The sequence below is a fragment of the Puma concolor genome, chromosome B2 (assembly GCF_028749965.1).
Source record: "Puma concolor isolate L17-30 chromosome B2, mPumCon1.1.hap2, whole genome shotgun sequence".
NCBI lineage: Eukaryota > Metazoa > Chordata > Mammalia > Carnivora > Felidae > Puma > Puma concolor.
This window is the reverse complement of record NC_141671.1, coordinates 143,138,932-143,151,509: the sequence shown is the minus strand read 5'-3', so window position 1 is coordinate 143,151,509 and position 12,578 is coordinate 143,138,932. Positions and strand designations below refer to the sequence as shown.

At 46.1% G+C, this 12,578-nt stretch overlaps 1 protein-coding gene across 11 annotated transcripts in view; it reads right to left on the bottom strand.

Moving 5' to 3' along the window:
• Positions 1-11,834, bottom strand: part of ARID1B (AT-rich interaction domain 1B) — a 450,301-nt gene extending 438,467 nt beyond the window's left edge. For 3 of the 11 annotated variants that reach the window (XM_086708214.1, XM_086708216.1, XM_086708224.1), the window contains exon 1: positions 9,878-11,831. In XM_086708214.1, coding sequence (XP_086564340.1) covers positions 9,878-11,701 — 1,824 coding nt within the window. In that variant the 5' untranslated portion in view covers positions 11,702-11,831. Of the gene's footprint in view, positions 1-9,877 lie in introns of all 11 variants that reach the window. The other 8 variants (XM_086708217.1, XM_086708215.1, XM_086708219.1 and 5 more) reach the window with 4 other exon arrangements.
• Between the last annotated feature and the right edge of the window lie 744 nt (positions 11,835-12,578).

Below are 12,578 nucleotides of genomic sequence, written 5' to 3'. Positions count from 1 at the left end.
ACTTCTCCCACCAAACTATTTACACTGTATTGTGTAGCACGGTTACTGGTCCTTAGGCCCTGCGTTGTCATTTTACCAAGGTCCACCATCCAGTACAGTACAGGCACACATACTAGGTCGTCCACAAACATCTGCCCGATACCCTGGCTCTTGCTATGATGACACAAATCTCTAGTCCCAAAGCCCTGACGACACACAGGAGATTGTTCAATACGGTGAAGGTAAATGAACTGAATTCTAAATCCTTCATGCTAATGACACTATAAAGTCATCTCTTTAGCTGAAAATTCACCTTATGATGCCCAAACAAAAACCCAAATCAAGATCGCTTTCTCATCAATATCACAGCACCTAAGAACAAACTCCAAGTATACTGACCCTCCACATAAAACCTTGAAGCAGTAACTGAACAGATTTTCTTGCAACGGATGTTGGAAAGGTATAATACACGCATCAGGAAATTTTCAGTTTGGATACATTATCAACTATTCAAATAGTTCTTAGATGATGCACTTTGAGGGATATAGTCTTTCTGCAGAAGAATAATGTAGCCATTCATTTTAATTTCCACTTTGTAAAACACCAGGAGTCCATGACAATTCACCAGGGAAAATTATGGATTATACGTTATATTTACTCTTTGTATCTTAAGCACCAAGTGGTGCTCAGTAAGATTTGTTCATAATAGAATTAAAGTTTGTCCCTGATACTTTTATAAATCTCAGCATTAACAGAAAGAAAGAAAGAAAGAAAGAAAGAAAGAAAGAAAGAAAGAAAGAAAGAAAGAAAGAAAGAAAGAAAGAAAGAAAAGAAAAGAAAAGAAAAGAAAGAAGAGAAACCATTCCTCTCTACATATCCGAGGCAGGCCCTTGGCATCCATTCTCAGCTTTGACATTCCCTACTTTGACTATTGGAGAGCAGCACCACCCTTGGTGATACGCAGAGTAAATGATAATCTTGCTAAGGACCAAATGTGAACCACAGAGTCAGTAAAATTGAAACAGATACAGAAGTAAGTTACTTATGCATGAATCAGAGACCAAAGTCCACCATTCAGAATTGCAAAAAAGCCTAGTTTTAATTTTTTGAAACTTTGTTCCTTTGCAGAAAGCACTTCCCCTAAAAAAGCTAGTCAATTTCATAGATCATGAAAGTGGAAAGGACAAAGACCTAGAAGATAGGAATAATTCTCAGAATCTACTAATTAACATTAACGACGGAATACCATGAGGCAGCACCTGAGATCCAATGACGCCAATCCATCACAGTTCTATTGATCAACCAAAACCAATTCATCCAATTGTTCACAAGAGTCCCAATCAGTACAAAACTACATTTTGTGAGGGAAATTGCCGTGGTATTCACAAAATCTGTATATTTGCATAGACCTCAGTTTATATTCACTGAACATGTCTGGGACCCAGTATAGTTTAATAAGATGTTCAGTGGTGCATTGCTGATCAGGCACCATATTTTTTAAAATTCAGAGCAGCACAGAATTTTGCAGCTGGGAGGGACTGGGGTCACCTAATTGATGGAGGCAGGGGATTATCTGCGACCACACCCCTGAACCGCATCAGGGCCAGGCAGAGAACAAGAACTCAGGGCTCACTACACAGTGGGAAGGCAGGTGGGAAGAAAAGAGACACCACGGAACAATGCCACCGATTTACAGAGATGACCTCAGCGGCGGCCCCGCCCAGCAGCCAACATTCCAGATCAGGAAACTGAGCCTCTGCCATATCTCAGAGAAAATGGGCACTCAAGCCTACAAATGAATCAAAGTCTGACCAACTCCAAGCCCAAGATCTTTCCATTACATCAGGATGCCTCGTAATATATTCGCATTCTCTCATAAATCCTCGTAATGACAGAAATAAACTAATATGCAACAAACATACCAGTTCCCTTAGAAATATGTCTGCTTCTTCAGACAGACTCTTGCTCAGCAGTAGCAATGTTTTACGTTTCTATTTCCAAGGTCATTTATAATTCATTGGGTAAAGTGAATTTATTATAAAAAAATATGAGCTGAAAGCAGAAAATTTAAAGGATATTAGAATGGGGTTACAGCTTGATATATATAAATATATGGTCACAGAAACTTCAAATTTGCTTCTTTAAGTTTTCATAAATTAGATGCGAAACTCTAGACAAATTTTAAAATTACCAGTCATTTCAAAATAAGGTTACGAAGCGCGGTGAGTGGTTTAACTTCTAAGATGCTCATCACAAAAAGAAACAGGAGATACTAAGAATTCTGGAACAGCCTCCACTAATCATCAATGCCTCGCTTTCTGAAAGGTTTATTTCAGGACCCAGAAGCAGTAGCTGAATTTACTCCTCAGCCAGCATACATTATCTAAACAGTTACCAAAAATACTCCAGCAATCCAAGTATCTTCCTAAATCTGAGCAGACTGTTTTAACTTTTTTCCAAGAGCCTATGTAATGTAGAAAACTGAGAAAAAGAAAAAGGACCATTCTATATAAATTTCGAACTGATTATATTTTCCTTCTCTTAGTTATTATTCTTTGTAGCGGGATCTTTATTTTGTTCCGGCACAAAGCCAGTAATTGATTGGTAGAAATGGAAAAGAGTCACTAGCTCACACCAACTATATCACAACAATCTACAGTTATTTGTTTTGCCAAAATCCACTCCCCCACCCAAAAAAAGCTGGCCAACAGACTGCTGACCCACATGGTTGCTATTTGCATTCTGTTTAAATGAGCCAGTTCTAAGTCAACGATGCCAAAAATGCCATGCCCAGGTTCAGTGGGGAGAGGCTTGGCACGCTGTCTCTCTGAACTGCACACAGAAGCAACAGCCATCCCCAGACCCTAGCTACCGTCCGGCACTGGGCTGATTAGGAAATGGGTGCTTAATAAATATTTGCCAACCGATCATCTGGAGTAGAAACTTGTCCACCACACACGTCACAGCATGCACAAATGCTAAGTGTTTACACCTTAAAAAATCATTGTTGCTTCCAAGCACACACTCTTAAATCACAGTTCACTCTCTATGTCCTCTGTGGAATCCATGGTTAATATACCCAACTGATCGGCTAAAGATGCGACTACATATCAGCATCAATGGCAGCGAAAATACAATTCCAAATTTTACACACAAAAAAGCCTCTTCTGAAGACTAACCAGGATTCAAGAAGCAACCCTTTGCAGCTGCCTCTAAATTTAATTAAAAGACCAATCATGTTAATTTAGGAATTTTTCCACATACAAAGAATTTCTGCAGCTTTACAAAGGACTACAAATTAAAAACATAAGGGGGGAAGCACAAACTTGGGGGCACAGAACACTATGAAAAAAGACCCAGCATCAACACGGACTGGCTGTTTGCTCAGGCTAGGGGCGGGGGGGACTGGGATGGCCCGAAACCTAAAACACAACTGGAAAAAAAATGACCATTGTAAATGACTTTCACCGATAGAAGGATATAACAAGTAATTTAAAAAAGAAGCTAAACATGCAAAAGATAAGAGAAGTAAAGGGAAAAATGATCATGCTAACAGTTCCTTTCCACATCCTATCATCTAACCAAGTACAAGGCTTCTCTCAACAAAGTATCCCAAACCTTTCAACAGAAAGGCTTCAAAAAGCTGCTTTTAAATTTTTAATGACCTGACAATGAAGCAACGAACCCACATAGGACACACTTACACACTTCGGAACAGACAAAACCTGGGAAGATCACCCCAAAGTCAGAGCTGGGCAGAAGTAGTGGAACGAACACACACATACACACACGCGCACACACACACACACCCCATGAGCACTGCTAGGGAACATGTGAGGAAGGATTTACTAATCAACTACAAAGCAGCAAGATTAATGGCCATGAAAAGATTATTTTCCTTATAATACACATTATAACTAACCATTTGAAAGTCTGACATGAAGGAAGGGAAGGAAAAAATGTACTTTTTTATTTCCGTTTGGGAAGACGAAAAGTTCTGGAAATCAGATGGTGGTCCACAACAATGTGAACGTACTTAATGTCACTGAACTGCACACCCAAAAATGAGTAAAATGGTAAATTTTATGTTCTGTGTTATTTTACCGCAATAAAAAAAATACATAGATATAATTTTTTTAGCAACCCATAGTTTTCAAAGCGTGGTCCAGGATTTTCTTCCGGTTTTCATCAAATATGGCTTCCCTTCCAGAGTCACCTAATAAGTAACGACCTGTCTGAGTCTCAAGTTTCATCTTTCATCAAGGCCCAAATGAGACCCTGAGAAGTGCATCCTACAAAAGATGGTGAGCAGAGGCCAAATCTACTTCAATTCAAAAGGTCGGTCTTGCTATGACAGATCTGTTCCAGATTCTACTGCCACCTACCTAAAATAAGAGTGTCCATTGGTAAACCGGATATGCTGAAGATCTTAGAGCTCTGGTCTCTTTCCTACCAATAAGCATCATCCAAGAAACAAATTAATTTCATCATTAGTTCATCTGTCAAACTCAGTGGCCTTCTAGTATTCTTGGCACTGATCCATTCAGAAGTGGGCTTTTGAAAACTGTCTATTGGATCCTATTCAAATACGTAAATCTAAGGAAATAGTTTTCTCAGAATTATTCCAAGTTAAAGCCTTTGAAAATAGAACATGTTTGCTGAAAACTTACTGCGGAGACACACATTTTAGTTTGATAAATCCACTCGCTCACTCAATTAGTGTGAATTGTTAAGTTAAAACCACAGTATGCATGTAGCAACAACTCCATTCATTCCAGTGTTAGCGTAAGGCAAAATAAGCGTGTACTTAATGACACCTGGGTACCAATACCTCTATCATTTTCTCTTCACCAAAATTCTCAGGGGAAAAAGTCACCAACGTATACCAAGTTTTTAGATCAAAGTTATCATTCAATCATCCAATTAAACCAAAAAGAGCCACTTAATCTTGTATAAATAGCCTCCGAACTATAAAAGCAGTATCGTTTGATAGTTGTACATCTGTGATATATGCGCATCCTCAGTGGGTAAGCAGTTGTGCCCGGTACTTCTCCCCCTCCCTATACACATACACACACACACACACACACACACACACACACACACACACGGAGAAGTCAAATAGAGAACCCTCAGCCTCCCATACACATACAGCCAGGTGTGCTCCTTCACATATCCACAGAGAATCTGCACAAATATCCCGATGAAGAAAGGGCACCTCAGGAAAACCCTGTGACCAACAAGTATCCGATTCTAAAAAGGCCTAGGATGTGCAAGTGGCCCGTAAGCATAAACAGCATTATAAAATGTCATAAAAATTTTGTAACATCCACTTTGAAAATCTAATTATTGCAAGAAAAAAATTAAAGGAATTTGAGTCTTATTAACATTCCTTTTGAGCCTCCATAAATCTGTTGGTTTAAGTGATACATGACAGTTCTTTCAAATGTAAATATAAGCTTCAAACTTCCAAAACTACACACAGGCCAAAATGAAAGTGACACAAGTGAGTTATTAGTTCCTTTTCCTCAATGATGGATCAAAGTACACAGATCCATTAACTGAGCAGTGTCAGTCTAGCATAGTGAGAAAAACCTCTAAATTTACGACGCTGGGCAAAAAGCTAATATAGTCAGTCCCCAGTGCAATACATCCAAAATTTACATGTCCAAATCAGTCTTCAAAATAAGTAGCAAAATTTCAGAGACCCCAACAAATTTTAAATCGAACCACTCTCATCCTAGGAGAGAACAAGAGTTAAATAAGTGAAATGATCATCTTTTCAGTTAGCCTGTCATATAGGTATTTATCCTATGGAAGTAAGTAAGTTCCTATTACATCAGAAGCCATTTTTTTTTTTTTAAGATGTACTCTGCCCCAAAATATAAAGTAACAAAGTCCATTAATAAGAAATAGAACTGAAAACTCAAACCCATTCTCTTACACCTGTTTTCTTTAAAACGTGTGTCTAATAAAACTACCAAATGAATTTATGAGCCTTCCTCTACACTGTCTTACATTTTCAAAATTGGCCCTCAAACCAGAATTAATACTATTTTTATACCAGCATGAAGATGTTATTCTCTCAATTCTAATGGAATAACATGATATTTAGAGGGAAGGTACATTAGTTTAAGTGTCTGAGAGTGATGTGGATTATTTCCATCTCTACAACACGCTTGTGATATTCTGATACAATATGATGCCGGGGAAAATGGAACAAGCAGAAAAAGCCCTGCCAAAGATTGATTCCGAAATACAGATAAAAAGCACAACCAAAGTAAAAAGGGGAGTTAAGGCTTCTCATCATAGAGCCAAGACCAGAATACGATGCTCCCTAGAACATACTTATCAATTTTATGTTAATATAAACGTAAATTTAAGTGACAGCTGCCTTAAAGAGTACTTATCATCAAAATAAAATGCTCAAAACTAAGCACACAGAAATCAGGATATCCAAAGAAAACAATTTTAAACCACGCACCCTTTCCTCCCAGGTAACCTAGGAAAACAGAAAACTGTAAATATTTTCTATGTATTTTGTTTTGGTTTTTTAAATGCTAGGCCTTTTCTATGAACCACAGCTGCCAATTCCACATTCTCTGACGACACAGCAGCCAGCCAGCCAGCCAGCCATATCTCAGCAAATATATTAATTCAGGGCACAACAATTTCTTTACAAGGTTTAAAACATCAGATAGGGAAAAATATCACTGGGAGGGGAAGTGGGGAATGATGTTATGCTATAATGTATCTTATACAAATTTTAAGGTCATCAGGAACCAGTCTGTAACTTCCTGCTTTGTAAGCCAGCTAGTCACTTCTTTGAATGATAAATAAGGCTCTTTTTATTACGTTGTGTTATATTCTGTTAAACTGAAGTGAAAATAGCATTAATGGAATTTGGCACAGATGTGGACATTATACAATATTACTTACAGGAGCAGACCTCAGTACGCCTTTTGAACTGCTCTATCGAAATACTTTAGCTCACAAAAAAACCCAGCAACAAACTGTATCATAAAATGGCTTATTTCACTTTTTAAAAAGACCTTCCCAATACAATATACAGATATATTTTGTTCCCAATTGTAAAAACATTTGCTGCCTAATATAAACAATTCCTAAAATCAAAAATGAAACTAAATGTGCTAAAGCCACAAGAAAATTTCATCATTTAACAACGTGATTTAATAGTACTTTATGGCCTATAGTGGCATAGTGATTCAATATTTTGGACAAATAACTATGCCTTAATATAATGATCACAACAAATACTAAATAAATACTAGCTTCCCAAAAAGAAAATACATAAAAAAGACACATTCCACACATTATACGGCAAAGTACCTAAGAGAAATCTGTGAATCTAGGTCATATGCCCAGCAGTTTCCTTGCCCCTCAGAAATAAAAAAGCTATTCCCAAGGGTCACACCGAGGACATAATGGATTCACTCTCATTCCAAGAAAACAAAATACTTAAAATGATTGGTACCATTAAGAAATAATACTTTAAAGTAACAAGGACCTACATCTGCCTCTATCATCTCTCCGTTCTAGTTTACCAAGATGGGAATTTTAAACTATCCCTTTAAAAGCAAGCTGACAAAGCAAATCTTTTTAAAATTAATTATGTGGGTTTAGTTACACGAGCCTCCTCTGTGTTTTCACTTGTGTGCATCAAAAATGAAAATTGATAATCACAAATTTTCTATCAAGAGCAGGAAAATACATTCTCATTAAAAGTTAAACTCCAGTAACCAAAGATTTGAAAGCCAGTGGACACTAATGTCCTCGGCCAGGGATTCACAGGATTATCTGTTAAATTCAGTCCTGTGTTCACTCTGACGAGTCTCTCCCCTAAGATATGACTGTTATTAAAATACGCCTTCCTAAAATAAATAAGCTAAGTAGATTACAACCGCTGTTATTCCTTCCTAACAAATGAGGATTTTAAAAACTTTCACAGCATTTAAGATGTCTACAAAAGAAAGATTATTTGGAAGAAACACACCCAGAACAGCTTGCATGAGATAGTTTCCCTAATACATGTGTAAGCACTTCAAATAAGGGTCACACCACCGAACCCAACAAAATAATCAAGAAGAAAATAATGAAATAATTTTCAGTATTTCACAAGATTATCCATGTTTCCCCTTTGATTAATTCTTGTATACAAAATTATAGTTTCCTCACTTCATGCTTATGTCAATTCAATTGAAACTCCTTATCCACATTTTAAATGATCAGCACCGTTACAACATAAATTACTAGAAATACAGCTTTAATCTTGTTATAAAGCTAATTCAATATCCCTAAAAGAGACCGCTGCATATCAGGATCTTGAAATGTTAAGTTATCATTTTTAATTTTACACTAAACTACGTGTGCTGACAATTCACATTTTTCCCCCACAGTTTAATCTGGAAAGGGCACTTCAATAAACGCTTTGCAAATCCAGAAATTGCTAAAATTTTTGGCTTCATTACATTTCAATTGCCACATCTTCATACTACAAGTCCGTGATATATGCAGTGTCCACATTAAGACTGTCAAAGACCTGATTTTTGTAAATGCCCAATACTGGACACCAGCATAATGTTTTCAGGATTTAATCCTCTTATTAATAACTATGATTCATAATAACTTAAGCTTTAAATAATATTCAACCTTACATCTGCTTGTAATAGAGCTCAGTTATTATTTGTGGCAAGAATTTTTGTGACTGTACTGCTCAGCACTTCTATTTACATCAGCAGTGCTAAATGCCCAATGGTGAGAGGGGAGCCAATCAGATGGCAGATTAGATGTCAACTCAGAGGCAGCTGTCTGGAGACTATTACAGCCAGTTTACCTCCACAATTCAAATTCCAAACCTTGCAAAGGAGATCAAGTCAGTCTTTAGGCTCAGCCTACGAGCAAGAAACAGCAAGAGTGCAGGACACTTCCTAATAACGCCGTAGGACTTGGGGGACAGCAAATTAAAGAAAATCCAAATAAATCTGATCCAAAAAGATCAATTTTCACTGGCCTGCTATTTTCCTGGACTTGCTGAATAAAATGTATGCCTGTTCCATGACCAAAATAAGTTCAACTTAACCAGGATGTGTCCCTTTAACGTAGCCTATCTGTTGAAGGTGACTCCTTTCCAGCAGCCTGTAAGCCAAATAATGGATTTCCTGGCTATTCTCAGGAAGGAATCGATTTATTTTAGAATATTTTACCTCCACGTCGCTGTAAATTGGGGCATTCTTTTCGCTACGAAACATCCAAACTCAAAGCTCGCATCGAGTATCTCTGAATGGCCGGGCAGAACTACGAAAAACACACTGGGTTTGCCACAAAGCTAACCTATTTTTCCTGCCTTCACCTTGCAGGCTAAGAGGGAACGCGGTGTGGCTGGAGGTAGGACAAAGTTCCTCATTCTTTTCCCAGTTAAAGCTTATTGTTGGCGCTAACCGAGAAGACGGGGTCAATATTCCTCCCCGCACCGTACCGGCCGGGAGCGCCTATTTTGTTACAAAAGCCGCCCGAGCCGTCCCCGGCGCCCACGCCGCTGCCTCGCCGCGCGGTCCCCGGCTCCGGACGCGCGGCTCCGCGCCCGGGGTGGGGTGGCGAGGCGGGGGTGCTCGGCGGCCGGCCATCGCAGCGCGCGTCCCGGCCCTCGGCGAGACCCTCTTCCCCCAGGCCCCGGGGGCCCGGGCCGCGCAGTCGGGCGCCGCGCGCTCCCTAGCCTCCGAGGGAGGCAGCCGCGAGTTAAAATGGCTTTGGGCGCCTCGCCCCCGCCTCCCCCCCGGCAGAAGACGCAGAAAAAGTACGCGGAGAGAAAGAAACTAGGGCTCGAGGCGCGCGGCGAGGCCGCCGCGGCGGAAGCAGGCCCGGCCGGCGCGGGGGTTACCTGGGATCTGCCCATGGTCGGGCCGGGGGTGCCGGGGCTCATCGCCGGGTGGCTCCTTTGTTGCGCGGCCGCCCAGGCCGGGCTGGCAGCGGCGTACTGGGCGCCCATGTCCTTGCCCAAGCCCATGCCCGCGGCCGCCTGCTGGCCGCCCGCCGCCGCCCCCGCCGCCGCCGCCGCCGCCGCCGCCTGGGACTGGGGCTGCGACGGCGGCGGCGGCGGCGGCGCGCTGGGGCTGCTGTAGTCGGGGTAGCTGCCGCCGTAGCTCCTCATCATGGGGCTGGGCGAGGTGAGCAGCTGGTTGAGGGTCGGGGTGGCCCCCGACGGGTGCTGGTTCTGCCCGGCGAAGCGCTGGAAGCCCCCCGCCGCCGCGCCGGCGGCCGCCTTGCTGAGGCTAGCGGCCCCGCCGCCCCCGGGGCCCATCATCATGCCGCCGCCCTGCTGCCGGGGGGAGCTCAGCACCCCGTACCCCGAGGACGAGCCCCCATAGCCGCCGCCGCCGCCTCCTGCTGCTGCCGCCGCCGCCGCGGCCGCCGCCGCCACAGCTCCCGCTCCTGCTCCTCCTCCTCCTCCTCCTCCTCCTCCGCTGCCGCCGCCTCCTCCTCCTCCTCCTCCTCCTCCTCCTCCTCCTCCACCGCCGCCGCCGCCGCCGCCGCCGCCCGCGCTGGGCCGGCTGTAGCCCGGATAATGGTTGTACTGGCTGTTGGGGTACCCTTCGTGGGAGTTCTGCAGGGGGTCCATGCTGTTGGGGGCTCCGGCGGCGGCTGAGGCGGAGTGCATCATCCCCATCCCGGGGCTTTGTTGTCCGCCATGTTGATCAAAGCAAGGCCCAGTGCGGCCGCCGGGGCCGCCGCTAGCAGGGGCAGCGCTGCCATAGTAATTATTAAACTCCGAGACGGCCGCCGGGCCGCCGCCACCGCCGCCCCCGGGCACGGCGACCGGCGGCTGCTGCGCGCCCAGGGCGCCCAGGCCAGGGTGCTCGAACCGGCCGCCCGCCGGCTCCCCCATCTTGGGCGGTGCGTCGTCCTCGTCGCCCGGCTTGCTCAGCAGAGGCTGGCCCGGGGGGTCGGCCTGGCTGCCCGCGGCACTGTCCTTGGCGCCTCCATGTTGCGGCTGCTCCATGTCGGGACCGGGCTGAGCGGCGCCGCCGCCCGCGCCGCCGAGGCTGTTGTTGGAAATGGGATGTTGCTGCTGCTGCTGCTGCTGCTGTTGCTGTTGCTGCTGCTGCTGCTGCTGCTGCTGGAACTGGTTTAGCTGCTGCTGTAGTGCGTGGTGGTGGTGGTGGAGGTGGTGGGCATGGTGGTGGTGGTGGTGGGCATGGTGGTGGTGGTGGTGCTGCTGGTGGGGCGGTGCGGCGGGGGCTTCGCCAACGGTTTTCAGTTTGTGGTTGGGGAGCAGCCCCGTCTCCATGGCCGAGCCCGGGCCCGACGAGGAGGAAGAGGAGGACGCCGCCGCCGCCGCCGCCGCCGCCGCGGAGGAGGAGGAGGACAGCGCGGCGGCGCTTCCACCCTCCTTGAGAGCCGCCTCGGAGCCGCCGCTCTTGGCGCTGTTAGTGCTGGCGGCGGCGGCCGCCGTGCTCGCGTTATGGGCCATGTTCAGTTCGTGACGGGGGTGCAGGGGGTGGTGGTGCACATTATTCAGGCCGCCGCCGTCGCCGCCGCCCCCCAGCATGGGTCCCGGTGCCGCCGCCGCCGCCGCGCCGCGCGCCCCCGCCTCCAGGTCCCGGGCCCCGGGCGCCGGCCGCGGCCCGGGGGGCGCCCGCCGCTCGCCGCTGCCCGCCCGCGCCCGCGCCGCCGCCGCCGCCGCCGCTGCTGCCCGCGCGGCCATGATCGCCGCGGCGTGGCGAGGCCGGGCGGGGGGCGGGGGGAGACAATAAAACCCACTTTTTAGTCAGCGGCCCCTCCTGTGCGCATCCACACGCCCCGACGGGAATCGAGCGAGCCCCCTCCCCCTCCACAGGCCCCGCCGGAGCCGAACCGGGAGTCACGCCTTACGGTCTGGGCCTGTTCCCGCTGTGTGATTTCATGGTGAAAGTTTTTAGTTCAGGTTTAAATGAAACTTTTCTCTTTTCCTCTCTAACCCGGATATGGGTAAATACACGACTGACTGAGCCTATCGGGCCCAGCATGGCATGAGAGGGAGCCGAGCGAGCCCGAGCAACTATTATCCACTTCTCTCTGATTACTCGTGTGCACTCGCAAAACGCGGACTGGACTCTGCGCGGGCCGCCGCCGCCCGCCGGTCCCTGCGCCCGCCGCCGCCGCTGCTCGCCCGCCCGCCGGGGCGCAGCCTCGCGGGCACCCGGCGGCCCCGGGCCCGGGGCTCGGGCCGGCTCCGCAGGCGCCCGGAGCGCGGCGGCGTGGGGCGACGCGAGGCTGCACTTTCCCCTCGTGCCTCATCTCCTTGCCAACCGGCCGTTCGCGTGTTTGTTTTCACGTCTAAAAGGAACGATACAAAGGTGGAAAACGAGTCTGACGAGCAGACAAAAGAGGGAGAAGGGCTGGGGAACAAAGTTGTCTGTTGGCCTCCAAGGTTTGGAGGAGCCGACGGAGCAAGAAAATACTTGTGCAATCTGTGCAAAAGCACTGCCTCTCCCAGGAGTTATGTAATTTTTCAGAACGTTAGCCTCGCTGCCTTGATTTGGGGCCATCAGCGTAATTCCCACCAACTTCTTCAAGCTGCGAAATTAGGGAAGAGTTTAAGG